The sequence below is a fragment of the Arvicanthis niloticus genome, chromosome 12 (genome assembly GCF_011762505.2).
Source record: "Arvicanthis niloticus isolate mArvNil1 chromosome 12, mArvNil1.pat.X, whole genome shotgun sequence".
NCBI lineage: Eukaryota > Metazoa > Chordata > Mammalia > Rodentia > Muridae > Arvicanthis > Arvicanthis niloticus.
Genome location: NC_047669.1, coordinates 29,734,954 through 29,761,027, shown reverse-complemented (window position 1 = coordinate 29,761,027; position 26,074 = coordinate 29,734,954). Strand labels below are relative to the sequence as shown.

The 26,074-nt window shown below is 42.4% G+C and overlaps 1 protein-coding gene across 36 annotated transcripts in view; it reads right to left on the bottom strand.

Moving 5' to 3' along the window:
* The window catches only part of Zbtb20 (zinc finger and BTB domain containing 20), a 716,739-nt gene that overhangs the window by 43,955 nt on the left and 646,710 nt on the right, over window positions 1-26,074 (bottom strand). For 23 of the 36 annotated variants that reach the window (XM_076942937.1, XM_076942927.1, XM_076942938.1 and 20 more), the window contains 2 exons: window positions 7,749-7,849; window positions 5,638-5,695 (listed from right to left, as the gene is read on the bottom strand). In XM_076942937.1, coding sequence (XP_076799052.1) covers window positions 5,638-5,663 — 26 coding nt within the window. In that variant the 5' untranslated portion in view covers window positions 5,664-5,695; window positions 7,749-7,849. Of the gene's footprint in view, window positions 1-252; window positions 417-5,538; window positions 5,696-7,748; window positions 7,850-26,074 lie in introns of all 36 variants that reach the window. The other 13 variants (XM_076942953.1, XM_076942954.1, XM_076942952.1 and 10 more) reach the window with 4 other exon arrangements.

Below are 26,074 nucleotides of genomic sequence, written 5' to 3'. Positions count from 1 at the left end.
CAGTATGTCCCTTGTTTTAAAACAAGCTGATTCTTGTTTTTTTCCCTCCAGTAATGGCCTAACTGGGAACACATGAAAGCATATGGGCCAAGCAAACAGCACCACATTTGGACTCTGTTGGCTGTATAAAAAGACCCTGTCCCAGAACTTTAGACAGCTTGAGCTACGTATGGCTGACATTATCCAAGAAAGCATCCTTTTCCCCCTTAAAGAGTTTTAACATGGTCTGGAAAAATACTAGTGGAGGTTTACCGTTCTAGCATTTGTCAGGAAGCTTAGAGACAGGACCCGTGGAGTAATGGGAAGAGCACTGGACTGGGAGTCAGGAGACTTGAGCTACGGAACTAGCTGTGCCTGCAACTTGCTGTGTGGCTTTGGGCACCTCACTTCACCTCTCTGGGCTTCAGTTTCCTCATCTGCAAAATAAAGGGCTTGGATTAGACGGCCCGCCCGACAGGCTCCTTCTGGCTTTAAATCTCTGTTCTTGGAACTCATTATGGAGTACTCAACTTTCCCGTCACTATTAGATTTATGTGAAATCAACACAGAATTTCAAATCCCAACCTCCATCTGTGGGCTGTCCAGAGGGAGGGGTAGTGGCAGAGGTGACTGTACGGTAAGAAGTGAAAAGCAAATAAGACAGCGTAGGCTCTGGGAGGCAAAGATGAGAGGTGTCTCCCATATACCCAGCCTTCTCTTTATCCATCCCAGCCTAAGATTCTCCGTGCTCTTTGGTTTAGCACAGATGCCAGAGTTTAGGAGCATGACTGGTATGTATTCACCTTCTGAGAAAGAGATTGCTGATAGAGAGTAGAAAGGTGGTGGTGTGATTTAGCCAGGAACAGAATGTGAAATAGTTCAGCTATCAGTCAGCCCAGGATCCCTTCCCCATGACCCTGAAATCAATGGTAACTAGCAAATCGGCATTTATATAGCACATGAACACCAGACGCCCCCAAAGCGATGAGATCCTCCTTGAACACGCCCCAGTTTCTGGGACTTTTTCTTTTTCTATCACTATGCTACCACAAAATATGTTTTTCCCCCCTTTTTGGATAGATTATGTGTGGTACATAATCTGTTATAAGTCTCTGTTTCCATGTTCTCCTTGTTTCTATGAGCATGGCTTGGACTTGTATACAGAATATTTTGTATTGAAATGTGTTGTACTGGGTAGTCAAATCTGCCCTCGCAGAATATGGTGTTATGATTAGTATGCTGTGTTTTTAGTCCAACAGGTTGTGAAATCAAATCTGTTTCTTCAGAGGGCATGAGGCAGAGACAGCGTGGTAAAGATTAGAACGGGGTGGGGGGCTTTCAGATGTATTTCTCAGTGTGGAGAAAGCCAACATATCAGAATCAAGCTGCAATGCTGTCCGTATCCATTGCTGAAAGAGGACTGGGGCTAACCCTCAAATCCTGTGCCTATCGGGACCCCCAAGGATCTGCCCTTTTGGTTTTTCAGATTAAGAAAGAATTTAAAATCAAAGTCTCTACTGTCAAACTGCCCCCTCCCCACCGTCTGTTTCCCCTAAGAGAACCAGGGCTGTTTCTGAGGTGTCTATTTCTGGCACTGCGGCCTGCTGTTAGGCTGGAAGCCCCTTGCTCACCTTCCTCTGCCCTATGGCCAGCTTACCCTGCAGTCCTCACCAGCCTGCTTCTTCTACTGCACTGCTGCCCCTAACTTCATCACCCAAGGCCCTAGCTCTGCTGCTCTCCAGTCACTAAATCCCACAGCACCCTTAGCCTGTCATTTGAGGACAGCTCTTATCATCTGCCCTACCTTATCTCATGGGTCCCACGTATCGGGCACCGTGGCCTCTGTTTGTCATTCTTAGGCTTCTGGAATGTACATTCTGGGCTCTTTACCTTTACTCACTACTGACATTGCTTTGAACGGCCTTTTCTCATCTTTGCCGCCGAAACAAGATGAACCCTTCACACTTATTACATGTGTCTCTGTGCTAGACTCTTGTGATTCCCCTCTTTCATACAGGATGGCTCCTCTCTGCGGCACTCAGTGGTTGCAGTATTCTTGTCTTACCAACTCTGATTTCAATAATGGTTACGTGCTATTGGTTCTCGGAGAGAATTCCCCTTTCTGTGGAAGGGGAATATCTTAGCAGTTGTCCTGTTTCTGGTATTCATCCATTTCTTTACTCTGCCTTTCTGCTCCTCTCCCCCTATTCACTCATTCACACATTCACTGTACAAATATTATATGGCTGTGATGTGCCAGAGGCTGAGCAATCTGGGTCCTGTCCTCCTGGAGTTACTGTCTATTCTATACTGTGAACCAGGGGCACCATATACACAGCAGCCAGAATTTACTGCCTATTCTATACTGTGAACTGGGGCACCATATACACAGCATCAGGTTAAGAGCTGTTTGCTGATGGAATTAAAGTGAGTTGAAATTTAAGTCTTACTTGGACACCAGTCCCAGTCTGAATCTCAATTAAGCGTCCTCATTTGATGCAGCAGTGGAATCAACCTGGACTGGTTGCTTTTTCACTGATTACAAGAAGAGTATTTAACGAGAGTGGCTGGTCCTTGTAATTCACTTAAATATAGGAACAAAACACCAATGGCCATTATCATGTAGCAGAAAAGAAAATGGCCCCTAGTACTTACAGACAAGGCCTCAGCTAGCTTTAGACTTGTGGCTTAGGGAATTATGGTTCGTATGCACATGCACCAGTGCACTGCCAAGCCACCCAGGGGCTAACCCTGGAGAAATTGCACTGTTTATGCCCTTTCTTCTTGTCCTGATTTACATTTTGATACCTGCCTGATATTTTGTGCCCCACCTTATGTCCAGGACTACCTTTGGAGGCTGTCCACGGCACAGGGGCATTGTAGCCACCTCTGTGAGTAGAACACATTCAAACCCCAACCACCTGGCTCCTTCCCTGCCTTTTTTCCTGACACTTCATTTCTCCTTTTACCATGGCAGCTTTCCAACTTCACAGACAAGAGCACTGCACACTGTCCGTTGGAGCATCTCCTCTCCCATCCCAACCTCTTTCATGATTCTTTGGGATTCCTTTTTCTGAAGCCAAGAAGCATAACACAAAACAGCAGTCTGTCTGACATGCACAGGTGCTGCTCTATGACCCATTTTTTTTTCAGTTTGTGGTTTATTAAGGAGGAAAGAGCAAACTCTCTTGTAATTAACTGAAAATGCCTTCTTTGGTTGCATAAAAAGGATTGTATAAACACAGCACATCTGAGGACATGTCTGTACAAGCCTAAGTAGCTTGCAGTATCCCCTGGTGCCTGGAGAGGGCAGCAGCACACTGGCTGACTCCAGGTAGCATTTTGGAGCCTAAACTCCTACCAGAACCTTCCTCCTGGTCACCATGCCAAAGGTTGGTTGGTTTGCCAAGCTCTCTCTGGCCTGGTCTCTCAGTCTCTTTCAAGTTTGTTCTCTCCCTGCCTGCTGTGCATTCTCATTCTCTCTCTCTCTCTCTCTCTCTCTCTCTCTCTCTCTCTCTCTCTCTCTCTCTCTAAATTACACACTCTGATGAGGTCGTCCCTCGACCGGAAAATGAAAACTTCAACGTAGAAGTCAGAGAAGCCAACAACAACAAAGAAAAACCCGGGGGAGAGGAGAAAGGGGGCCGTGAGGGAGAGAGACTTCAGAACAAGAAAAGGGCAGATGTTTCGTAAATATATGCAAAGCAAAACTGGGTGTACCCTGAACACTTCCACAGAAAAACAGGCCAATCATTGTGCACTTCCTCCCGCCACATTGGTGCAGCTCTGCATTCAAAAAAAGAAAATGAAAAAAAAAAAAAAAAAAAAAAAAAAAAAAAGAAAAAGAAAAAGAAAAAAAAAGTGTGGCCGCAGGCACCCGCCTTTCAACGGTCAGTTCTGACATTCTGACTGAACATGTCCCAATTGTCCAAAGAGAACAAAAACATTTTCATCTCCCCACTGTGAACATTTTTGTTATGAGAAAAAGGCTGCTTTAAGAACTAGGAAGGCGTTTAAGGTGAAGGGCAGCTAAGCTAGCCAGCAGAACCTTCTGGTTTTTAACTCTCCCTGTGCTGGCCCGGACAGTAAGTTTAGGGCTGAAACATAGCTGTGAGTGAGGCTGTGGAGGATGTTGGCTCTTTCTGAACTAGACCATATTGTTTGTGCAGAGAAATATGCATTAAAACATATGGATGTGCTGTTAGGTATTGAGCCTGTTAAATGCATGGAAATGAGGCAGATCCGTGGTGTTGGGTGTATATAGTTCACACCCCTTCACACATATTGCACACATACAGTGGCAGCAGTGCTTTCTGCAACATATGGAAAAATAAATATTTTATCCATGTGAGCTCTTATCAGTCTCCAGGGGCTGTTGAGAGGCGAGTGCTCTCTTCCATCCTTCTCCTGCTCTCCTCCTATTCTCTCCTTGCACTGGGCTCCCCCCCTCCTTTGCACATTAACATGCTTTCCACTTATCAGCCTGGTTGGATAGGAAAGAATTAGTCAGAACCTCCCTTTGATAAATAATTACGCAGTCGTTGGATCAAGATAATTTAGATCAGTGATGCCTTTCTCGGCCTTTCTGGAGTCATAACCATTTCTCTACTTACTCGGTTCCTTAACTGTAGGGTGTCTGGGGACAGGAGAAGGGATGAAGTAAAAAGCCGCCAACACTCCTACCTGGGGAGATGAATTTAGGAAAACAGAGCTCGACTAGCTAGCAGCCTTGTGAACAAGGCAGGTTATTCTGCATGTCTGAGTCCTTATCTTCTCCATCTGTAAAATGGGAACAGTGATGCCTTCCAGCTATGGGCTGTGGGTAGGAATAAAGGAGATGAGGCAGGTCGTGCTTAGTACAGTGCTGGTCCAGAACCAAATGCTGGATAATAGAGCTTTTTGAAAAATATTAATTCTGTAGTGTTCATGTTAGCTATATAAGTAAGACACCTTCATCTTAGTAGTATTTTGAATATCTGGGTCAGGGATTAATTGTCGTGAACGGAGAAGGAACGTTAGCTGCCTCCCTTCTGTTCACATGGATGTCATTGCTGTGGCTGTGCTGAGAGGTCCTCAGAGTTGAGGGTCAAGCAAGCTGCAGCCACCCATGAGCCGGAACACTGTGGCCTATTCATGGACACCCACCTACAGGACTCTTGCTTATCACGCCTTCTTACAATTTATCCTTTCATGATAGGGCCCAGTATTCTCACATTAATTTAAAATGTTTTCATGATTAAAGCATTTTATTATCTCAATCTTTCCCCTTCTTCTTGGCAGGGCTGATTTACAATAATTTTTTCAGTGTCTTTCCTCCCTCACCATAGTCAGGATCCCGGAAGGAAATAATGGCACATGTAACGGTTTTAACTGAAGGGAGTTGGATGAAGGGACCTTGTCTGAGGTGTGGGTGGGATTAAGGGATGCTCACGCACAGTGAAGCACTAGGCATGGAGACAATGGAGAGCTGTTGATCTCATCTTTGAATCAGTTAAGCTGGAAGGCAAGAGTGGGCACCTTCTCTGAAGGAGTCAGGATGGCCTTAGGGCGGGGTCTTACAGTCTGACTTGGAGCCTGGGCACTGGAGTCCCGAGAGGTCGCTGGGTCACGCGTTAGGACAGGGAATGGGAGATGGGTAGGCAAGATTCCTCAGCGTACCTACTGCTTCCCTTTCGCATTTGCATTTCCTTCACCCTGTTCCTCTCAATTATACTTTCTGGAAGGAAAAAGCAAAATAAAATCAAATCAGTCCTCTGTTAGCTTCCACGAACCTACTTTGTCTGTTTGCTATTTATAGAGCAGGGGAACTGAGTAAGTGGGGCTTTGTTTGTGTTCCTTGCTACATATCGTTGTGCCTAGAATAGTGACACCCACTGAACACTCAGTAATCTTAGTGGATTGAGGAGACATACTCATCTCTGCCAGCCAGACCCTATATATACATCATCTCATTTAATCATCACAACAGTGAGTCAGTAGGCAAGCCTGAGCATGTGTGTGGTAATGTGTTCAAATCCAGCAGTGCTTCACCATTACCTCTCACTCGCTGAGAACAGGTACACAGTGCTGGCAGCCCCAGGAAGGGCACACTGCTTCAAAGGTCCTATGTTTATATTTTTCCTACCCCAGGAATTATTTCTTTTGTGTGTGTAAGGAAGCAGTTTCTATTGGGGTTGTAACTCAGTCTATCCCCCTCTCTGGAGCTCAGGAGAAGACGAAATATTTTTTCTGTGACAAAACATGTGACTGTAGATTTCCCTGCAATTTTCAAGAAAGGTCAGATCCCAGTTCTTCGGTATGAGTTCTCTGCAGCACAAGAATGTAGGAGCTGTAACCAACACACCCCTCGGTATCACTCCACACCCTAGCGTGGCTGTGCTGCTGGCACAGGTTTACTCTGTGCTGAAGGAAAATTCAGATGAGAGATACTATTCAGGTGTGGGAAGTGTGCACTTCTTGCACTTGAGTGTAAGGATAAACTATGCAAGTAAGTTCCCTGCGTGCTTACACACTGAAGAAACAATGCATGGCCTTTTCTCAAGCCATAAATCCCAGTTCTCAATGCCCTTCTTTCCCCATCTTGGCTAGCAAGGGCTGTCCATCACCTACATACTAGCTATCACTAATTACCATCATGAGAACAAATGCACTACAGGTAAAAAGACCCAAAACAAAATTCTAGCTTCATTTCTTTGGTTTTAAGGTGTGCTAGAGCAGCTAAAGACATGAGTAACATGAATGTGAAAGTCCTACCTGGCACCTAAGAAGACTATTAGTTTAGTGTTTTCTGGTAACAGAGACTTCAGTAAAAAAGTAAAAATAAATAAATAAATAAATAAATCATCCCATTACCTGCCTCATACTGTACAGAAGAACATGTAAGTACAATTAAAATGAGATTTTATCCATAATTATTTTTACATGCATGGCTTCTAAACAATTCAAAATTTTGGCCTTTCTTAGAATAAAAAAATATATTCATGTATTAGTTTAAATATAATTAGTTAATAAATTTTCATTATTGTCCTGTGGATATTGAATCGCCTGCCCTATCTTATTTCTGCACACCTTCTTGTGAGGGCTATTTATACAGAAATGTCCAGTGTATAAGGAACCCAATCAGCTACACAGAGCCATGCCTCCAGAGGGCACAGCAGAGTTGGCAGGATGGGCTGGAGATATGGTAGAAGGGGCCCAGAGTCCCAAGGGCAAGCCTTGGCTCCTTACACTTGCAGGGAGGCAACAGCATGTTATGTATTCCAGAGATCATGTAGTCATGGGAAAGCTGAGCTGGCTCACAGATTTGACCAGGGTGACATGAAGTGACGGGTGACATGAAGTGACAAGTAAGCATGAGATTCTATAGACTAGCAAACAATGAGCTATATACATAGGTATATATATAGGTATACAACCATCTTGGGAAGAGGCACACAGGACCAAGCAGAACAGCTCTACTTCCTTCAGGGTGTGCAGAGATATAACCACAGGAGATGGGTTGGGGAGAACACTACCCGAGTATGTATGCAATGAGTGCCGGTAGCTGAACTCTGCTGTGGGTATTAGGACTGGTCACTTTTGCTGAACCTAAGAGATGAAGCTATATGAAATTTTACCAGCTTTTCCAGTTGCATGGTTCATTACTACCAACCACCACCATAACCACCACCACCACCATCACCACCACCAGCAGTACCACCACCAGTACCACCAGAACCACCACCTATTAAACAAAGTAAGTGAGTTCACTAGAGATGTAAGGTACTTACAGTAGTTTCCAGATAACTGGTGTCACTCTTCAGGTAAATCACTCCAAGGCTTGGGCCTAGTGCAGATGTTCATCGGGACAAGGAACAGAGAATGACTGCATCTAGCATAAACAAACAACAAAACAAGCAAGGTCATTAACTGAGTAGGACATGATTATTGCATGCTTTGTTCGTTTATTTAACAGTGTTGTAAGAGACATGAGCTAAGGAAAGTGACTGCAGCTGGTGCCGCATCTTTGCTCCAGAAGGTGGCAAGACAGAGAAGGGGCTCTGTCTCTGTAGTGTGTGTCTCTGCTGACTTTTGGGACGGTCTCAGACATCAGAGCACCCCGGCAGTGCCATTGCTTTGGGAAGCTGAGACGGAATTTGAACAGAGACACAGGGGGGTGGGGTGGGGTGGGGGGGCATCATTCCATGATGTTTTCCATGTACTGGGTAGTTGTTAGTCGACACAAATCATACCAATTTGTAGCACATATAATGTTAGCGCAATGTTTTGAGATTTGTATTCATTGTGGGATCCACAAATCAAGATAATTAGCATATCTATGACCTCACATGTTTATGTTTTGTGGTGATAATGATTACTTTTTAAAAAAAGTTTTATTTTAAATCCTAGGGCAGACAAACTGTAAATCTCAGCAGCTGCCTGGAGGAAGAGAACGGAGAAAAAAAGGAGAAAAAAAAAGTTTTGAACTTATTTGTCTTGTCTTGAATAAAATTTTTGTTTAGACTAGAAAAAACATCTAAATGAAACTTTGCATTCTTTGAACAACAGCCCTCTAGCCTGCATTAGCCACCATTTTATTTGGTTCTGAGTGTTCCACTTTTTTCGGATTCCATATATAAGAGAGAGTATGCTATATCTGTCTTTCTGTGCCTGGCTTATTGTACCTAATGGTTTTCAAGGTTCATCTATGATGTATAATGACAAGCTTGCCTTCTTTTTCAAGGCTGAGTAGTAGTCCACAGTATCTCTGTATATCTCAGTTCTGCTACGGTTAATTCCCTTCAGTCTCTGCCTCTCTACTGCTCAGTCATTACTTCTTCTGAAGACAGTCACTTACCTGGTTTGAATTCTTGTCTTCTCTCTGTTCCCCTTCAGGAGAACAGAAGACTCTCCCCTTCTTATCTTTTAACCCCAGGGAGTACAGCCTTAGAAAGTGTAGATTATGATCTGTCTCCAGGGGCCCCCAGCTCACAGGTTCTTGACCACCCCATCCCTGCCCTCTGGGTCCTGCTCAGGGTCCATTTTGTCCCTAAACTTACACACCTTTGTGATGGGGGCAGGACACTATCTTGACTGTCTGCTGCTCTGTCTCCTGCACTGGCTTGTTTTCCTTCTCCTCTTTCCTTGATAGATAAGTTCTTTAACATTCTTGCTGTAGGCTTTGTCTAGAAAACTTGCCTAGACCTCAGTAAGCATGTTCTCAGTGTCTCTCCATTGCTCTCTCTAACTCTTGCTTTCTGCAGTGCACCAGACCTGTACTGTGAATTCAGCCAGTGACCAGTGCACTCACCATCTGTTCGACCAGTGTGCACACTGTATCTAGTAGACCCTTTGGAAGATGAGCAAATCAGGGTCTCTAACGCCGCAGAATTCCATCGACACTGAGGAGTACCAGACTCTTTTAAATTAGAAAGTAAAGATAGGCCTCGATGTCTTTTCCTCAGAACCTGTTGCTTTCCCAGAGTTTTGATTTCCTTACTCTTGCTGCCGTTTCTACTCTGGGACTTGTCTGTAGCTGAGCAGCTATCCTGATGTTTATCCTGATGTTTTTGCCTCTCCATATGGAATCAGCCACCAAACCTGTAGTTCTTCCTCTGGCTGACTTTCTTGACTCTCTTGTCTCTTTACTACCTGCTGCCAGAACATCTGAGACCATCTCCTGACTCCCTCTATTTTTGTAGTTTCTCTCCACTTTAAACCAACATTAAACCTTTCTATCATTGTTACACTAGTGTTCTAAAATGCTAGCCTAAACGTTTTGTGCAACACTCCTTTGAGCAACGACTCCTTATGTACTGTTACAAGGTAGCTCCGATATAATTTTTGATTCTTCTCCCTCTAGTTCATTCTCTACACCACCAGAGCCCCATTCTTCCATTCATGTTCATAGTACCCTCCTCTCTTTCTAGTGTCTACATATAGCTTCTTTAAGAGCCATTAAACACTGCCTCATTTAGGAAGCATTTCTCAAAGGGAAATGCCCTTGAATCCTCAAGCCCTGATTTGTAGAATCCCTTGGTACATTCTACCAACTCCAGTCACTTGTACCATTTGTCCCTCTACTTCTGGAGAGCAGAGATAAAGCCCAAGGGTGGAGGCTTCAGAAGCAACCATTCTGTCTGCCCCTCTCCTGGCCTCCTCTCTTCTGCCTCCTCTCTTCATAAGACAAGTCACAGAAACAAGAGACTCTTTTCTGCAAAGCAGAAGATAGAAATTAGAACCCCATCCCTAAAAGCAGGTCGTGAAGCTTAAAGATGTTCAACTCTTCCTGTGCCTTTCTATGTATGAAAAGGCTACAAATGTTCTGACATACCTTCTTTGGAAGAGAAGATCTTAAGACCCTAGGTTGAGAAATGGTCCTGTTCATACCCAGATAGAAGGAATGCTGTACAGAGAGGCCAGCAAGAATCTGAACAGACAGGACTTGCTGGGTTTCTGTGCTCAGTCTACTATCATTAGGTCACACTCCTTTCAACCAATCATATTTCCACACAGCTGTCCATTGTCCAGCCAGCTTAAACCCTGACAGCAATCCTGTATCTTGGGTCTTCATCCTGAAGTCTCTAGTGTCTAATGCATTTCTTGGACTTTTGTCTTATGACTCTGTCTTTGGCTACAGAGGTGTTGGCAAAGTCCATTTATGGTGTACAGAATAAGGCCCATACCTCTTTTCCTGCCTCCATAGTACAACGTTTTGCATAAGCAATGCCTAACATATGGATGTGTGGTCAGCTGAGGTTGGCTGGGTGGAATTCCAAAGGAATAAAGAACCTTGCTTAGAAGTTACAGAAACTGAGGATGAACTGAAAGGACTTTGAAGCTCATCTACTCCACTGTCCTTGTGTTCAGACAGGGGATTAAGGGAGCAGACTTGCTCAAGGTCCTACCCTTGTTAGTAACTAAGCAAGGACAACTGATAGAAAAGGTCTTGTATCTTTAAATAGGTCAGTGACTGCTGAGTACCAGTAAGGCCACCAGACCACCAAGAGCAATGATCAGACCAGAGACAGGGATTGTTTGGGTGTATACTATGTTTCAAAAATAACAAACTTGTTTCACTTATTAGCTTCAACAGACTGAGAGAATAAATAGCACTTTATGTTTTGAGATGCCTTAAAATGATGGTGGATCATAACAGCAAAGAAGCAGATTTTCTAACACTACTAGCAGTAACAATTGTGACAATACTGAACATACCACTGGACTGACAAACTAAGACTGAAGACTGGAATGAGGCTCCTCACGTTTGCAAAGGCCATGGCTTCAGCTATGGTTCCTCGTGAAAACAGGCTACATCAATACTACAGTTAAATTCATCATAGCCGTCTGGCAGTCTTGCTGCATTAACACTTCTTTTCCCAGCAAGCTTGCTCACTTTCTGTGTTCTGGTGAGCTTAAATTTGCACTTATTCTTCTCCTTATTTAATGATTTACTCATAGAAATGTGCAGGTGACGGCCCCAAGCCCCTTCTCATTTTTTTTGCCTTGTTTTCTTCCAAAGATGGAAGAAGTATTATTTGTTCCATTTTTCCTCTGACCTCAAACAGATTCATCTTTTCTTAGTCCTAAATGAAAAGCTAAGACAAAACAAATCAACAAAGAAACAACCCAAACCAAACGAAAACTAAAACCAAAACAACTGTCTTGGGATAGTGGTGTTTACCACAGCAAATAAAACAGATCTTTCGGGGCCTACCAGTCATTTATTATTGGCCAGGAAGGCTTCCTCTTAAATATTAGCCTACAGTGCCAAAGGCCTCATCAACTCATCGTTACTCAGCAAAGGAAGAAGATAGTCATATTTATCAAACATTTTTGGCTGGTATGGTGGAGAGGTGCTATGCATTGAACCGTTTACCTTAGCAGCCACATAACCAGCAAAACTGGGCTCACAAACTATTCATTATTCTTTATAATCCATTGTGTGGCTAGAGATTATTAACTCTTTGTCTCGCTGAACTTTTTTTTTTTATCTCCCGGCAACTACATTAAGATAATAAAGAAAATCACTGACCAATATTCTCCCATATTGCAGTGAATAGTTACCTGGCAATATACAGATATCCTCCATGTAATTAGGTAACTGTACACGTTCAGTGCACATAATAGTTTACTAAAAGTGTGAAATTTGTAATTAAACAGAGCCATAATCTTCCTGTCCTTTAATCAAAGCCTTCTCCTTCACATCCTGCTGCTATGATCTGCCAGCTTTTTTGGCAGAGTATCTTCTACCCCTATTTCCTTAGTTGCCCTCTCAGGTGCCTGCACACACCTGAGGGTCTACTAATCAGGGCTACTGCATGGTCTGTCATGTTTTATTGCTTAAAGGATAAAAAAAGACTCAGTGAAAATGACCTCACGAGGTTTCGTATTTATTCCCCTTTAATGACTTCCATATCCAGTGTACTAAGTTTTTTAAGTTAAAAGGTAATTTTGAAGGGCTGCTGGTGCCACAAATTCTACTCAGTATCTGGAAATCCAGCTGTTTCCCCTGCCTCTTACAGCAGCACTGTGATAAAGAGTCTGCCCTTAGAACCCAGCAAGTTTCATGGTGGTGTCAGATGCAGAACAGACACAGGGTCACTTCTCTTCTGCCTGCTGCTTTGATGGCGTCTCTGCACACCTGCTTTGGAAGCCAGTTGAGTGAGCTGCTAAGGAACACAATGCCACGCATCACATGAGGCACTGTCGGCTGAGGTCTGACTTCAGTGTGGCCTTTGGTACTCACTCCTCAAAGATCACCAAGTCAGTGTAAAATGGGAGGGTGCTTTGTGGTGGAAGCTCACAGAAAAGGCGCAGCGAAAACAAGAGCTGCTGTTTATGGATGTCTACATTTTATTAGGGACCACAGATTCACATATGTGAAAAGATCCTCACTTAACCTTCTCAGCTATGTTGATTACTAGGCCCAGTGTACAGAGGAGAAACTCAGAGAGCTCATAAAAAATCTGTGATTGGAAAGCTTGAAGATAGTGAAGACAGAATTCAAACACAGATCTTCTGTGTTCTTGCCACTATAAAACAATTTTCACATCTCACGGGTATATTACTATCTCCTGCCACGGTCCACAGGGAGTCGTTTCCTTGAGAGTTCAGAGTCACAGGGACAGAACTGGCCTTGAAATTGCCAATATGCATAGGTCATTCGTAATTACTTTCTAATTGAAAAGGGAATGTCTTATATCAGTATCAAGTTCTAATCATCACTCAAATCGCTGGTATTTCTGAATCAGCATGTCTGGGCAGAGTCTGCAATTCTGCATTTCGGCAAGTTCCCAGGTGATGCTGATGCTACAGGTCTGGATACCACTTGTCTTACATCTGACATTCTCTTTTCTAATAGAGGTTTGTTTTTGGAGGGGCAATTTAGCTGAATAACATGGCTTCTGATTCTGGGCCAGTCATCAGACATCAGAATTCCAGGAGTTTCTGACATTATGTTGTGAACAACAACAAAGTATTGTTTCTAGATTTCCAATAACTTCCCTCAACTTCTGTAACCTAAGAATGATAATATCTCAAACATGCCATGGTCCCATTTTTACATTATTGTTATTTTTAACAATAATTATCTGGTAATAATTTAAATAACACCTTTCCTCTGAGAAATTCAATGAGCTTTACTAACCTTAATTGTCTAACAGCAATTCCCAGGTGTAGAAAAAGCTGTCTTGAAGATCACAGTAAATTTAAAATTGTTCTACTTCCCTCATTTCTTCACTCTAAATGAAGTAGTGAGTCAGTGGTGAGGGGTTACTAATTGCCAAAGACCTACTAGCTTATAAACTGAAGCATAAGATATTTCACAGCACAGGAGCAAATGCAAGAAAAGAAACAACTGGTAATGAGGTAACTGTGGGAATAGAGCGTGTGTGTGTGTGTGTCCCCATGTATGTGTATGAGTACACAAGAGGGGGGGACAGAGAGAATTCAAAGAGAACTCAAAGGAGTAAGACTAAGAGAAGGGAAAGAAAATTCTAGAACTGTCTGGGTGACCTTAGGTGAATCATTTGGCTTCTCATTGGATCACCTTTTCCATTTGTAAAAAAGAAGGGATAAGTTTTACGATTTTAAGATCCCTTTAAAATTGTAATAGCCTCCTGAGAGGAAAACTGTGGGAATTACAGAGCTCATCAAGCCGGGAAGCCACTAACCACGTTAAAGAAATCTATTTGACTTTTAACTTTTTAACTAATTACCTGAAACGAATTCCCTAGTCAATAACACTAATCCCACCTGATGAAAACTGGCGAGAAACCATTAAAACAAGTAAGGCCAGACAGGCTGATCAGGAACTCAGCTTCAGCTTTTCCATGCTGGGAGAACCATTTCCAGTTTTAAAATGTAGCTTGTTAATTAACCACCAGTTAATACTCATGTCCAGGAGAAATACCTCTGATGGCTCAAAGACCCCTGGGATAGTCCTGCCACAGACAGTGGAATCGTAGTGCAACTGTTTGTCACAGTAAGTTTATGTTAATATTCTCCATAGAGACCCCTGATTCCTTTTTGACAATTCACAAACTCTGTTAATAAGAACCGTATATCCCCAAAGCCTTAGTGTTTCAGGTAGTTGATTCTTATTTAAATTAAGAGAGTTGGGGATCAGGTGATAGATATATGATGGCAACAAGACACCCCATCTTACCCACTCCAAGTCAGTCCAAATGGATACCTTCCTGTCCAGAAAGCCTGCCACAGACCCTGGTTATGAGGTCTCTTTAAATTCTGAAATACGAATGATTTGTGGACCAGAATGTTTTCTGTTGTATCAGTTTTTTACTTTGTCTCTTGCATTATGTTTTCTGTACTAAGCATTTTTTGCTTTACTGAAAAAGAAAACAAAACAAAAGAAAAGAAAAGAAAGGAAAAGAAAACAAAACAGGTACTAAGATGCATCCCAGTAGCTTTGCCCCAGATAACACACTCTGAGAGAATTTCACTTTCTTTTTTCTGTCCCCTCACGTCAGTGACAACTTTGGGTACCCGTAACTAAATGCTTAGCACATGGTAAATGGACTTTTTCTTTCATTGTTTAACTTCACGTCTTATGATTACTCTTCAAAGGTGTGGTATTCCGATTTTACATATAGACAAGGCAGCTGAGATGCTTTAGGAAAGATACAGTTATTTACCATAGGCCGTGATGCAGGAGCGGAGCAATGTAGGATGGGACATGAGGTTTTAGTCACGCTGCCCTGAGGTGTGGCCTATAGCAGCTTGTAATGGAGTTCTGTCCTTGGTAGCCTGTGTGTTTCCTTTCCGTCTCCACTTTTATGTGTGGGGTTTCCCCTTAATGTCTTCACCAATGAATCCATATGATCACGAGTGGCTCATTGCTGCCCCTGGTGTAAGTAAGGCCCTCTATCTCCTCCCATCTTGGGCCTCCAATCCTGCCTATTGTTTCCATGTGTGAACCTTGGTGTATTTTACCAAGTCCTGTTCATTCTCTGTTTTCTTTTTCAGTTGATAAGCATGGCTCCTACGCAGCTGCCATGTAGCATGTAAGTCTATGGACTCTAATCTCCTTTAATCACCTCTGATTTTCATTACTCAAGATAGAACTATTCTTCCTTGTTCCCTCCACACTTGATTCTTCCTTCAGACACTCTCCTCTCCAGTCTTCACCTGCTATATAGACTAAATTTATCTCTGAAACTTCTCTGCAGTTAGTGGTACGTTCATTGTCAACAGCACTGATTATTACAACACAGTATGATTTTCAACTCTGGACCTTCAACTCCTTTAAGGTGGTTTATCGCAGAGTGAGGTTATAGGGTACTAGTACCTTAAAAAGTATCATAAGAAAAAAAGAGGCGAGGGAGGGGAGACATCGAAAGGTGGCTCCATGGCTAAAAGCACTGGCTGCTCTTCCAGAGAGCCCTGGTTCAAGTCCCAGCTCACACAAGTCAAATCACAACCTTTTGGGACTCCAGTTCCAGGGGATCCAACACTCTCTTCTGACCTCTCCTGGCACAAGGCATGCATATGTGTGTAGAAATGCATGGCAGACAAAACTCCCACATACATAAATCAACTATTGTTTTTGGTTGTGAGCCTAGCCTTTAATGGCTGAGTTATCTCTCCAGCCCTTAACTATCGTTTTTAAAAAAAAGTTGGGCCAGTGTGATGGCTCATTGTGTGAAGGTCATTTCTGCTAAGCCTGAGAATGATTCTGGGGACCTGTGAATTAGAAACACAGAACTGACAACTCCCACAAGTCTGACCTCCATGTGTGCTTGCCCTGTTTCCACCCAGCCCCAAATACTGCACAAGGACACACAAAATAAATACTTAAAAAGAAATCTTAACATATATTTGGTTAAAAAAATTTAGGAAGCCCTATATGCTTTGCCCAAGCTTATTGGATTAATGGAACATCATTTTACCTAAGAAAATGCCTGAGGAAAATCAAGAGAAAGCTTGTGTGTTTGTTTTGTTTTTGTCTATGATGAAAGCCATTGAATGTCTATAAAATAAGGTCTTTCTGTTAATACTCCATTTAGTAAATTAACTTTTAGGGGTCAGAAAGACAAATATAGTTGTATTCCTAAGCTTTTGAACACACTGTTTCAAAGTAACAGGATGCCATGTTTGTTGCCTTTCATTGGTACCTAAACTTTCTTCCCATTCAAGGTCCGTAGGAAGCGACATACTCCTTATGAAACTCTGTTGGGAAGAATGCTCTGGCTGATGTTGACCTCTGACATTGACTTATCATTTAGATGCCAGTTACTGTTTACTCTCTGCTTTATGTGTCATTGGGAGTGAGTGGGTCACAGTCCTCTAGGGATTAGAGGGCTAGTAGTTTACGGAAACATCAACATCTACTGCAGGCCTTTGCACATAGTAGGGATGTTATACTCATGTTATTGGTTACTATAGTAATTAGAGGCCTGATAAAGTCTACTCTGGTTTCCGTAGGGGACTGTTAGGGTGGTTAAGGTCTGGGTAGAATGTATGATACATTGCTGGAAAAACCACCATTCACTCCTACTGCCATCACCTCAACATTCCACCATGTGTCTGTACGGCTTTTAATTAAGACTAAACAGAGAAAAGCAAAGGCTGTCCTGTTCTTATCTATAAGCAAGAATCTGCTTAGTTTTTACCAAATAGAGGGAAAGATAAAAGAATAAAGAACACCAAACAGTCCATGAAGAAAAGTCCTGGAATACACTTTTGTCAAGGAAAAAAAAATGTTATTTGTGATCATTAAATCATGGTATCGTGATGAAAATAAAAGACATCCCTAGGGAATGCAGCAAATGTCTGCAGAATTCCCTACCACCTTTCACCCATATTCCAGCCTCCATCTCCAGTCTGTCTGGAGACATATTGTGTTGTGTAAGCTAAAGCAGGCCTGGCAGCCGTTTGCACAATACAAAGCCCCCAACATTTTCCCCATAAGACTGGTTACTGCCACAGCACAGAAAGCCCAGGGCAGGTCTTCTCAGGCCAGTGCATAACAGCCAGAGATCAAAGAGCTTTGAGTTCTGCAGATTAGATGTTATCTGAAGTAGAGACTTAGCGTATTTCCTAATGGTGAGTTTGTGCTGAGATTGGAGTTAAAAGTATAGTCCCTGGGTGTATGCGCAGGAGCTTTTACAGTGTGCAGGAAGAGTACAGCTTTCTTCCTTGCAACCGTGGGAACAGAAGACTTTCGTATTTTAGCAGAAAAGAAAATGCTCAGGAACTGTAGTCTGTGAAGTATTTCACTGTGGTCCTCCATTAAAGACATGGTATACAGAGGATATAATTAAAAGTATTTTATACAAAATGGGAACGCTTACTTACGTTTTACCTTGAAAATTAAAGAGTATGTGTACCAGCAGAGACTTCATATAGTCCACAGTTAATAGTCCTAAGATCTTTCAAGATATTGACCATTACTAATAATCCATAATAGTATTTTTAAAAAGGAAATTGTATTGTAGGGGATTATTGACTCGATGAAACTAAAAGGCTAGACCTTTCTCTGTCACCTCTACACTCAGAGTTGTCCTTCCATTTGAGAGGGAGTGAAGGGGTGGGCTGCCTGTGGGGTACATGAACTGGGGCAGGACAGCTGTCTTCTCAGTCATGCGAGGCTTCTGGAGCATTAGATTCTTTTTGTAGCCGAAGTAGTTTGTTTCCAGGTTCTGGGGGGGGGGGAAGCCTAAGATATCCACACCTTTCTGGGGTGCCACTGGGAGGGACAGGAGGATGCACTAGGGATGTGCTAGTGCTTCATGGGGAGACACAGGAAAGTTTGCCCGATACTTTCATTAAGAGTTTCCATCATGATTCACACAGATGGAACATTTGGGGCTGGGGTAGGAGAGAGGGAAGGGGAAGATTTTGAGTTGCCTGCTGAGTGAATACAGTGTACTCTAAAAGTTTTCAGGAGAAATGCTTTTTATTTTTAATTTAAAAAATTTCCCTCCAAAAATGTCCTGGTTACCATCAAACTTTGTAACAGCAGAGAATCAGATATCATAGTCTCTCTGCATCTGACAGGAACATGACTCTGGTCAGGTCACTAACTTCCCCAGCTGCATTTTTTTCTCTCTATAAAATCACAGACAGAGAACACCACTGTTGAGCATCACGATCGTTTTCAACTGGAAAGTCGTGACTGGGATTCACTGCCTGTCCTCCTCAGCTGTCCTCCTCAGCTGTCCTCCCCAGCTGTCCTCCTCAGCTGTCCTCCTCAGCTGTCCTCCCCAGCTGTCCTCCTCAGCTGTCCTTTCCAGCTGTCCTCCTCAGCTGTCCTCCTCAGCTGTCCTTCCCAGCTGTCCTCCTCAGCTGTCCTTCCCAGCTGTCCTCCTCAGCTGTCCTCCTCAGCTGTCCTTCCCAGCTGTCCTCCTCAGCTGTCCTCCTCAGCTGTCCTCCTCAGCTGTCCTCCTCAGCTGTCCTCCTCAGCTGTGGGGCTCATGTGTAGATATTTGGCTACTGTGGAGTTGGTGTGGTAAGGACTCAGATTAGGGTCTTCATCTGGGGGAGAACTGACAGCCAAGCCGAGTCAGCTGGAGTTTTGAAAAAAGCTGTACTAAAGGGGCTCTAATACCACCCCACTCTGCTCTCTCGACAAGCTGAAAACATCACCAGAGGGAAGTTCTGAGAGTAGGTGATCCCAACACTCAAGCCCTTAAGTTTTCTAAACAGACCACAGAGACTTCTGTGCCTAGCACAGGTGCAGGCCCTATTCCTTGCCAGGTGGGGAACACTGGCGAGATCCTAGGGAGGGAGCTCGAATGTCACAGCTCCCGAAGAAGCCTACTTTTTCCTGTGTCTAGCTCCAGACACATGAATTTATCTGGCAGTCCCAGGAGACAGAGCAGACCCAGAATTAGCAGGAGCCTCCTTTCCTGATAACCTAAGTGCCCTGATTGAAAGGCAGAGGGTATCGGGAGAGGGGCTGCAGTGAGTCGGCATTGATTTCTCCAGCCTTTGTCTGAGTCTGGTTTCTGTCTCGGTTTGGAGGTGGTTACTGTTACTACAAGCAGCATGAATCATGTCTCTGTTAAAAAACAGAGCTTCAATTGTCTTACATAACCCCTGGTAACTGAACATCTAATAATAGCAAGCCATTTCCAGGTAGGGAATCTGTCTACCTCCCAGACACACTCATGCACACACATGCACATATGCACACACACTCTCAACTCCTCACACAGTGTGACAGACAGGAGGGGGCAAAGGGAGAAAGAGAAGGGCCCAATTTTTTTTTTTTTTTTTTTTTTTTTTTTTTTTTTTGCAATGTACTGACTAACCATGCATCGTGGGATAACCGATATTGTTAACTGAACTTGTTTAAGGAAATGCAGGAAACAAATATTCATCTTAAAAGTATTTGAAACAGCCAAGTGCTCCAAACACACTAGGCAGATACACTCTCTGTTTCCTAGTGTACAGAAATGTCAAACCTAAAGGACAAAGGAGGCAGTTATATCACTGGATTGGCTGCTAGCATGCACTGGTTAAACTGGAGTTTCAAAGGACTTTTTTTCTCATCTCCTTTATGTTTCAGCAGAGTATATTCCAAAGTTTCTTGGCTCTGTTTATTGCATAAATTTCCAGGGAGTGAAAAGCAACTGAAAACATGGCTTCGGCGTCTCCCCATGCAGGCCATGTAGCATCACAGTGTCCCTGAACTCTTCTCTTTGTGGTGGGGGGGTAACTGCATTTATGGATTTTCATTTCTCTCCTGAGCACATCTTCTGTTTTGCTATAAGCTATGAGGACTTTTCACACATGATTTCCTCCCAGCCACCTGTTAAGATGATTACCCCAAATCCCAGCGATAGGAAGGAAAGACTGAAAATATGACTTAGAAAAATTACAAAGGTAAAGTGTGTGTGTGTATATATATGTCTTATTTGTAAGTGGTCCTCATATACGGAAGCCAGAAAATGATGTCTGATCTGTTCCTGTGTCACTATTTCTGCCTTATTTCTTTGAGAAAGGGTTTCTCACTGAATTAGAACTTCACTGTTCTGGTAAGGCTGAATGGTTAGTGAACCCTGGGGAACTGCCTGGCTCTTACTTCCCAATGCTGGGATTATAGGCACATGGAGTCATGTCCAGCATTTTATGTGGGTTCTGGGGTTCTGAACTCAAGTTCTCATGATTACAAAGCAAGCCATCTTACTAAATGAGCCATCTCCCCAGCCCCCAAAGATAATTTTTTCTTTAAATCACTCATTTGACTGAAAATCAAATGGGGTCTTGATAGCAAGTTAAAATATTTATGAGGAAAAATATTACAAAGATATCTATGTCTGTATTTCTTCACCAGCTCACATTTCCCTCTTGTGGGAAATCATTGCCAGGACATACTTTTAAAGCTTGCATCCTCAGGAGCCAGTACCCACAGATATCATGGAGGACTTTACGGAAATTACAGACACAGAGAGGTTACATCCTGCTACTCATTGTGGGGTAGGACCACAAGAGGGAAACTTTCTTCTCTCCTTTCATTGTTCTGTAGTGTGAAACAGTGGATTCGACTAGGTAAGCTAAACATCCTCTGAGGACTACTGCCTGGCTCTTCCATGTGCTCCTCAGTCGCACAGGGTACAAAAAGGCACAATGAGACAGTTACCTGTCAAAGTACTGTGTGGTTTTTACAAATAGGATAAACTTTGCTTACTTCCTTTAAGGAGTGATTTCGATCCATAAAAGCAAGAAAAGCATTAGATTGGAGAAGAAAACACAAAGACAAAAATAAGAGGGAGAAGATGTCTATTATTGTTACCTGAACATCTGGCTAGAATTGGCAAAAAAAAAAAAAAAAAAAAAAAAAAAAAATCTTGATTAGTATTCTCTGGTGGTTTTGCTACATGCCATATGGATATTAAAGGAAATGAGTTCTAGGTTGTTTTTTTTTCCCCCTCCTCTCACAAATATCCAAATGCAACCAGTGGGGGAGGGATCTTGACCACCGAGCCACCCTGCATCACAGCAGGATCACAGTGGTAGGATGCAGCTGTTGGGACTAGACTCTTCTGTTCATTTCATATGCTTTGTGAATTAAATTATTCTTAAAATTGGTATTCTGGTGGACTAAATGTTTTAATAAAAACAGCCCTGAGACACCACAATTTTCTTCACAAAAGGCTATTCCCTCTAACTATTGTGACTATTGCCAAATGGTTCTTACTCAGGGAAGAGCAGAGTTTTGCTTCTCCTTCTCTTGGCTTTAAAAACCAGGCTCACTCCATGCCTGTGTGAGGTGACTATAGTTACCTGAAATTTTAGGGCATTATGTCAGCCAGTTATTTCACAGTGGTGAGTTTGGCATCTGAGCAAGGACCTGATGGGCTACATGCATTTGCCATGTAAAAATGGATTGTTATGTTACTTTGCACTGCAACAGTAAGAGTATTTCTGGCTCATTGCTGACAAGTAGATCATAATAACCATATGTGGGCAACAAACCACACGGCACCATATCAGAAGCTTGGAGCTAATATCTGCAAGTGATTCAGAAGGGTTTTTTTTTTTTAATACTTTTTTTCTGTCCCTTTTATTGAATGTCTATTCAGTGATAGACTCTTTATCCATGAAAGGGAGCCTAGCCATGCCAGACACTCACCATGTTCTTTCTCCTTTACACTGAACAAAACACCAGCAAAACACTAAGTCCAGCTGTTTTTGAGGCTGATAGGCAGTCCATTTGTAGTAACTGGTCTGATGATAGGAACTGGGGAAATTGATGGTAGTGGGAATTCCTTCCTCACAAAGGCACAGCAGTTTAAACACATCCTAGGCACAGCTCACACAGGGCAAATGAGCAACTCTGACCGTAGTGTTTATACCTCCCAACAAGTGTCTGGAGCCCTAGAAATCTGAAAGGTCTAATAGCATCCAAGTTAGTTCTACAGCTATTCCAGCAGGCATCCAGAAAGAAGATGTAGATGTCCATCTGGTTAGCTTAACTGTATTTGTGTAGTAATTAGGGTACATCAGAGAGCCTATCTTAACTATTAGACTCATTTATAGGAACCCAGCAATTAATTACTATAAAATAAATGTCTCTAAAGCAATTAATTGAGAAGCCAGTAGGTAATCAAGATATAAAAAAGCAATGTTGCTAGAAGAAGAAAAGTCAGAATTACCTAAAACTATGACAGAGGAATGGAAGAAAAACTATGGGATGGTTTGACTGAGTGCTGCCTGAGCATCGCAGAAGGTTTTGGATCCCTATTCATGTTTATACTGCTGTAGGCCACAGGCAAGCATGCAGTGCACAGTCCTACATGTAGAACAGGCGTGTTAGTTGGGCTGGCTCTAAGGATTCCTTCCAGCCATGGAAATTGACCATGCTACATAGGAGACGGAGAGGCATCCCCTTCTTATTCAGATAAACATTGCTTTCTTCAGATCAGGGTCTGTGGACCTTGCATGGTTTGTTGGTTTTTTTTACCTTAAGAAGTCACATAGCAAATATCAAGGTGATCTTTTTCATCTCTCCAAGGGAGAGTACAAGTAATAGCTCTGCCTTTCTTTGTCTGTCAATGTCCCCTCTCACATCAGACTGATGCCTAAGATGAAAACGACCGTTCTGGTACTTAGGAATCTCTATTCTCTCACAAAGCCCCTACCTTCCTCATGCAAGCTATCTGACTGAACTATTTATGTCTTGGCTATATTCCCTCCATCTAACTTGGTTATAAAAATCCATGGTAAGCATAAATCTGCAAAAGTAAAACAAACAAACAGGAAAAAAAAGCTCTAAAGAATTTAACTCTAGTTAAAGCAGTGTAGTAAAACATTCTACTGCTCTGGGTGCAGGAAGCTTTACAAAGACACTTCCATCTTAGGAAGGACAAATGAAATGGACCCAGGATAGTTTCCTATGTTGTGATCTTTTGGTACAGATTGGTTTTATAGTCTGGAATGCAGACGTGGATATTTCTCCCAATAGTTCTCAGGCCAATGCACCCTCAAAGCCAAGCCGATCCAGAGCTTGCAGGGCTAGCCTTACAGAGACAAAGGAGCCACACAGAAAACTCCGTACCTGGGGCTTATATCATATCCTGACTAGGCACTCTGGTTACCCATGACTCGCTCCTTTCCATTTCTGCCCTATTCATTTGCTGGTTTCATTCCCTTCACCTGGAATGCCCTCTGTCTGTGTCTCTTTTACTTCTGAAACCCTCTGCACACGGTCTGTGAGCCTCGTGTCTAAGAATCAGCTTAGGCTGACCCAACTTGGGACCCAGTGATAATTTTCTTGGCTAGCACATGGCAGCTAGTTATTGTACTGACTAGAGTCCCTGAGACCACACTCCTAGAAAGTATTCTGAGACCACCAGAAACATTGTTAAGGGCTGCACAATCATTGTGAAAGAAAAAGAATATGCAAGCTTTAAGAACAGACTCAATAGAGAAGCTATGGTATCTAAGAGAAGAGCTGTAGCCTTATGTTTAAGGGATTCAATGAACAGTAATTCTCAACATCTAAAAGGGAGGAGCTAAAATATTTAGAACAGTGTCATGAAGTTTGGGTGTGCTGACTATAGAGGCAAATTAAAATCTTAAGAGGGAAAATATGGAGTGCAGCTAAAATAGGAAAAATATATATTTAATATATATAAATAGGCAAATATATATGTATATATATACATACATACATATATATATTCATCACTGTCCCTCTCAGTCTGACCCACCCTTCATACATCATACAAACTCTAAGAATGCTCCAGTGAAGGGCTATAATATATCTTGGAAGGAAAGCCTGGAATAAAGCGCAGAAGCACTGAATGTTACTATATATGTATCCGACTTTATTTATGTGTGTATTTATATATCAATATATACAAACATATACATTTGTATGATGTTTGGCAAGCTCACTCATGGTATTACTGTGAAGTAGGCATGTGCTAAACATAATTAGCCCATTAAACAGATGGTAGGTCTCTGGCATCTCTCACCATATTCTAAAATGGTGGAGCTATGAGCAGGGACTGAAGAGAGAGTGTGCTCTGATATGCAGCTAACTGCAAATCCCTGTGGATTGCTACTTTCCTAAAGACAATCTGGGTAGGCTGCATTTGGCTGAGAACTGGGGATAGTTTGAGAAGCTTTAAAAATATACAGAGGGACAACTTTTCACATTCATTCAGATATAGCATCTTCATTTTTACTTACTAGAGGCTTTTATTTTTGAAAAACAGCTTTTTATCTTAACTTATCTGTGTTCCAAGTAAACTTCCAAATTGCTGAGCAGATAAATAACAACAACAACAACAACACAACCCCAACAAACACGTGCCAAGTTGAAATGCTGAATAAATAAAATAAAAAATAAAATGAAAGAAAAGCGCTAAGAAAGTATAATGTTGAAAACAACAATGTCGAAAATAGGTTTGTGTTTGTGACTGACACAAGGTGTTCACTGCGGCCTGGTGATCCACTGTGTCCAAAATAACACGTGGTAAACATTTATCTGGTTGAAGGTTGAATACCATATGGCAGTGGCACTGACATTCCATTGCTTAGCTGGTCTCAGAGACCATAGAAGTAAATATTCCAGCCCCTTTCCTTGTTAGTTAAACAGGGCCTCACGGAAATACAAGAGTTACTAAAATCAGGACTTGAATTAAAAAATGTATTTGAACTGGCTTCAAGAAGACACGAAACATCAATTTGTCTGCAGAGTAGAACTTGCAGTCGACTGTTGGTTACCATCTGGTCTCAAGAACATTTTCTGCTTGCAAAGTTGAATAAGCAAAGAACAAACACACAAACAACTCCCTGCACCATGTTTCTGGTCAGTTACAGTGACACATTAACAAAGCAAACCAGCTAAAGGTGAGCAAGCGTGCCTTCCTCCAGATGACAACCCATGTTATTTCCCTCAGGTCAAAGAAAGGGAGGGGCCTCCTTGTCTGAGACCTGGACTTAAACCACTCAGGAGTGAACAGCCTTTCAAGGTGTCCATGCTGAGTAGTTTTGGCTAGCTTGTTTTTCAGCACCACACAAAACCATCTCTGCATTTTCCAAATTAAAAAAAAAAAAGTTAAACAAATAAAAGTGGTGTATGTACAAAATGCTCCACTTAAATATTAATGACATAAATGATAAGCACTAACACACAAGCTAAACTTTTGTAAGACAGAGGTCCTTCAGATTTTCCTGTTTTTGTTGGAGTCCACTGCTACCATTTAGGATTTTTTATGATGAAAGGTATCCTTGTGACTACTCATCATTCCTGCTTGTCAGACATAGATTTTTCCTATTTCTCTGGAGAATCACCCTCTTCTCCACAGTTCAATCTTGCCGCCAAGGACTGAACTGTGTGTAGTGGACTCTCCACTGCCAAAGCCATGCTATTGCTCTAGCTTTTCAGAGCCATCTCCTCCCAACGTTCTATGCTAAGTGTATTCTCTAAATGGCTTTGGATTGGAAAAAATCAGATACATGATGCCTTCAGAGATAATACTACTTTTGAATGCAGGAGTTGTTGGAGACTTGGTGGAGACCCATTTGGACACTTGAAGGTCCTTGTTTATGCTGATTTATGGGTGTAAGTCAGAGGTATACACTGCCAGAATTGGATTGTGAGGTATTAGAATGTAACACAGTTTAATAATTGTGTGCT